The following is a 4,730-nucleotide window of genomic DNA, read 5'->3' as shown; positions in this document are numbered from 1 at the left end:
CAGCTCCGCCACCGTCCCGCCCGCCGACCGCCGCCCCGCAGCTCTGCCACCGTCCCGCACGCCGTCGCCGCCCCGCTCGGCTCCATCTGCCACCGCCGCCCCGCAGCACCGCCCCGCCCGGCTCCGTCCGCCACCGCCCCGGCCGCACGCCGCTCCCGATGGCGCCGAAGAAGACGTCGAAGGGCAAGTCGGGCTTCTTCGGCATGAGGCAGAAGCCATCCGGCAACTGCGGTGTGGAGTTCTCCGACGCGCGGAAGGGTTGGTGGATCGGCACGTACCCCTCCACCCACGAGGATGCGCGTGCCTACGACGTGGCGGTGTGGCGTGCCAAGAGGCCTCGGTCGCACCTCAACTTTCCAGAGATTGAGAGTCGGGCGGTAGCGGAGATGCTTGTACCGCAGGGCATCAACATGAAGGAGATCACGACGAAGAAGAAGAAGATGAAGAAGCCGTCGGTTGTCTTCAGTGCTGGCGAGACCGATGAGGAGGCGATGACGAGGTTTGCTCGGGAGCATCCGGAGTGCGTCCAGGCCGAGCTGGAGTACTACTGGAAGCGTGAGGCGGAGAAGAAGAAGAAGGGGCCGAAGAAGGAGGATGAGGCCGGTCCCTCGACGGTGATCCCCATCGAGTCCTCTTCCGAGGAGGACTGGGCAATTCCGTAGCTCCAATGAGTAGTTTATCTAGCAGTTTGAATAAGTAGTAGTTGAAGTTGATGTATGAAACTATGTTGAAGTTGATGTTTGAACTATGTTGAATGAACTAGTAGCATGTCATTTTACATCTTCATTTTGGACCATCTATTGGAGTTGCTCGTTTGAACCATCAATTTGAACCATCTGTTGGAGATGAGCTTTTTTCGGAGCTTCAAAACGCACTTTTTGGCGGCCCAAATTTTACATCTCCGGTTTTAGACCGCCAAATTTTGGACCATCTATTGGAGATGCTCTAAGAGTTCAGGTTTGTTTCCCAATATCAGTTTCACGATTAACTTGTGTGTACTTGTGCCTACAATCAACACTGGTTTAGATGGATTTGGCAAAGAAGATGATGCCTACACAACTCAACTTCATTCTTGTGATAGAACCCGAGTGGGTATTTCCGGCTCATCTAATGCCTATAAAATTAAACTCAGATCTCAGCAATCTCTTCCTCCTTTCTTTTACCATCCCTGCAAGATTGGAAGCGGAATCCCTCGCTCAGTAATATATTGGTGTCAATCGCACAAAGCACTCGGTGCATGCATATGAGCGTAGTACCCTAACCTTAGAGAAAATGACGATCCCATGTGTTTCGCCGTAGGGTCTGACGGACGACACGACAGAGATGTCTCGCCATTGATATAATATAAAAGCATAGACAGTATAAATAAAAGAAAACAAATGTTCCTTCTACGGACAAATATCATCGATTTTCACAGTACAAGGTCGCTTCGGAACCAGGGCACAACAGGGATATTCAAACAGCAATCGTACAGGCATCGGAAAGCAGCTGACGAACTCTAGGCCATGCATAATCTAGTCCATCCTGCCCTTGAGCACTCGCTCTTGAACTTCGGTCGGTGTCCTGCAAACCCAAAGGACAAGACGTCAAGGAACTAGATCAATAGTCGGTTAACGGGAGTGGCCAAATGGTTTAGACATGGATGCACTACAGCTTCAAGGTTTCTATCCCCTGTTTCCCCTACTGACAATTTGTTTACGTGCAAGGTGAGTACCACATCAACACTAAAAAGAGTTTGATTCAGAGAGCCGACAAGAGAAATGAGCAGTGAACTTACACAATCAGAACATAGCCTCCCCACCCACTGAGGCAGTCACGGTCAACTGACGACAACAGAGCTTGTGATATGGTCTCAAAGAGTTCCTCAGGTTCCTTTTGCCATGGAAAATAGGATGGGTATCAGGCAACTTGTATCACACAAAATAATAAAGAAAAGTTTGCGAACTAAAGTACATGGCAATGATCGCCGATGAAACAGTATAATATGGCAGGCCCAAAAGAGAAATGTGAAGTTTGATGCATCCCACGATTTCATCTCACAAGAACAAGCAAATAAAGCATGTTGCACTGGCTAAAATTGGCAAATACAAATGCGTACCATGTTTGGTTTGTACATGGATTCACAAGCACCATATAGAGACTCTGAAGCTGTCCCTGAGACAACAAAATCCTTAGCAAGTTCCCTGCATATGAATAAATATATACAATTAGCTAACAAGAATGACTAGACAAGAGTGGAGGGCATCAACTGTTCCTTTTCTAAAGCTGGCAATCATTTTCCCTTCTCACCTCATATGTAATGAAACAAGACCTTTGGTACTTTCATCTATTTTATGGACTACAATACTTAATTATGTTTTCTGCTGGGTATGTCTACGGTTTGTAGATCTCTCATAGTTCACCAACAAGGTTGTCAGAATCGCGATTCTGTTAGACGATTCTACGACTTTACGATCCAAACTAACCCCTATGATTCTACGACTTAATTCTTAGAATCTACGTTTCTACGATCCTGATAGTGAAGATTCTACGATTTGCGATCCTACCATCGAAGCTCCGATCCGATTCAAAATCACGATTCTGACAACCTTGTTCACCAACGCCCAGCATATCAATTATATGGGACAGAGATATTGTTTCAATTGTGTGCAAGTGTACTCGTTGGTGAATCAAATGAGCACCATTCTGGGTAGTGATATGCTCTCCCAAAAACAAAATTCCCCAAATGTTTTTAGCTACATTGCTACTTATGTGGGTATACAAATCAAAATCCCCAAATATTCAGGTTTTTTCACTTTGGCGATGGAAGCAAAATCAACTCCCGTCATGGTCATATGAGCCAATTTGTTGATGATTTACTGATTTTCCAGACTCAGGTCACTTTTGGCAAAGTTGACAGACCAATATATAATTTAGAAAATTGTAAAGAGAACATTTTCTTACCCCATGAACCAAACCAGGCATAGTATTCAACAGAGTAAACGGTGGCAATGAGAAGCAGATAATCAAGTAGAATAGCATGTGTGAAATAGATGAAAAAACAATATGTGCAGAAGGCAAAAACGCATACACAAAGAAACTGATACCTACTTTGCACCAATGCAGTCCATGGTACAAATAAATGGCTCGTCGTCCTGTCCAAGTCCAGCAATAATCGGCTGGCAGAAGTATGGCCCAAATCTGGAGTGTGTCATTAGCACACAGAAGTTAGATTAACCTCTCCGTTACCAAATCACATATAATGAAGACACATGGTTTTAGATAAGACATAGGTCAATAGTAGTATAGAAAGGCTAAAGACTGAGTACTTTACTGTGTAGGTAGAAACATTACAGAATCATGCTTATCAATCAGAAATTCTGGTTCATATCTAACAGAATTAGCCAGCTAATTACCAGGACTTTCATTGTTGGAAAAAGGAAGCTCTGGACCTATAATTCTCGTTCTAGAAGTGTCCAGATTTACTTTATATGCTATCTATAAATTTTATTGATGCTCAGCTAATCAGAAACTCCACTCCTGGATTGTAAATAAGAAAAAGAAACATTTGCATATATTTGAGGTTCACAACTAACATGTTAAAAGTATCCTACTCAACTCTTTAGTGGAAAAGGACAGAGGCGGGAATCTAAAACGTACATGTACATCGTTACATATCCAGATGTAGCTCTTAACTACAAGTAGTACCAGTAGACCCTCCAAAAGGTCACTAGACTGTAAAATAGTGGATAGTACTTTTGAGCAAATTAGCAAGCTATAAGCCCTGTGAAGATTAATATATTTCTGGCTCTAAATGAACCACTTGATAATCAAGGTAATGGCACCTGATTTGCAGTTGTGTTCTTACTTCTTAGTATACGCCTATATGTTTATATAGGTTGTAAATATTAGACAAACCATAAGCATACTTGCTGCAAATGTCTATGCTGAATCATAAAACTAGCTGCCTCTAATCACACTTTGGTTTGTATAACTAAGATCTTAAGCCACCTAAGAATAAATGGAGCCTAGAACAAATTGTTGCGCCTATATATATACTATAACACTAGACAGTTAACATCCTGATCTGCATATTTCTGCACAGTACTAGACCCCCCAAATTGGCATTCAACTTATATATGCGCGCCATCCGGTTTACTCCACTAGTTTCTCTTCGATTCGTGTTGGGGTGCACTAGTGTTTAAAACACTCAACTCTTCATATCGTAAAAAAGAAATAAACTCACCTCTTCTCGTAGAGCATGGAGGAGACGAGGCTGGCGAAGGTCTCGGGCTTCATGTCTCGCTCCTCCCGCAGCTGGTACAGCTTGTGCTTGAACACGAGCCGCTGGTACCTGCGCGCCGACGTCAGCAGACAAACCCTAAGCTAAGCAAGACCGCCGCCGCGAGAAATCAACATGAACAGGGGGGGGATCTGGCGGGATGGGGGGCGGCTCACAGCGTCTGGGCGTCGGAGGCGAGGCCGGAGAGGCCGATGTAGAGCTTGCCGTGGATCTTGAAGACCCGCTGGAAGTCGGTGGCGACGGTCTGCAGCTGCACGCCGAGGCGGCGGTCGCTGGCGATGGCGAAGCACTTCTTCCCCACCATCGCCACCACCGCGGAGCCGTTGTACTCGAAGATCTGCGCGGGGGGCGGAGCCGTCAGGCGGGCTGGGAAATCGAGATCTGCGGCGAGGGGGCGCGGGGGAGGTCAGGGGCACTCACCGACATGGCCGGCCGGAGTCGCGGGGTC

At 45.9% G+C, this 4,730-nt stretch overlaps 1 protein-coding gene across 1 annotated transcript; it reads right to left on the bottom strand.

Moving 5' to 3' along the window:
- Positions 1 to 1,263: 1,263 nt before the first annotated feature.
- LOC119330754 (proteasome subunit beta type-3-like) lies at positions 1,264 to 4,724 on the bottom strand. The gene is made up of 7 exons (XM_037603882.1): positions 4,703 to 4,724; positions 4,438 to 4,619; positions 4,226 to 4,333; positions 3,091 to 3,180; positions 2,099 to 2,183; positions 1,778 to 1,872; positions 1,264 to 1,563 (listed from the first exon to the last, which is right to left on the bottom strand). The coding sequence occupies exons 1-7, from the start codon at positions 4,706 to 4,708 to the stop codon at positions 1,515 to 1,517; spliced, it is 615 nt and encodes a 204-aa protein (XP_037459779.1). The 5' UTR covers positions 4,709 to 4,724; the 3' UTR covers positions 1,264 to 1,514.
- Positions 4,725 to 4,730: the final 6 nt, after the last annotated feature.

Source organism: Triticum dicoccoides, chromosome 7A (assembly GCF_002162155.2).
Source record: "Triticum dicoccoides isolate Atlit2015 ecotype Zavitan chromosome 7A, WEW_v2.0, whole genome shotgun sequence".
Lineage (NCBI taxonomy): Eukaryota > Viridiplantae > Streptophyta > Magnoliopsida > Poales > Poaceae > Triticum > Triticum dicoccoides.
This window is presented reverse-complemented; position numbering and strand designations above follow the sequence as displayed.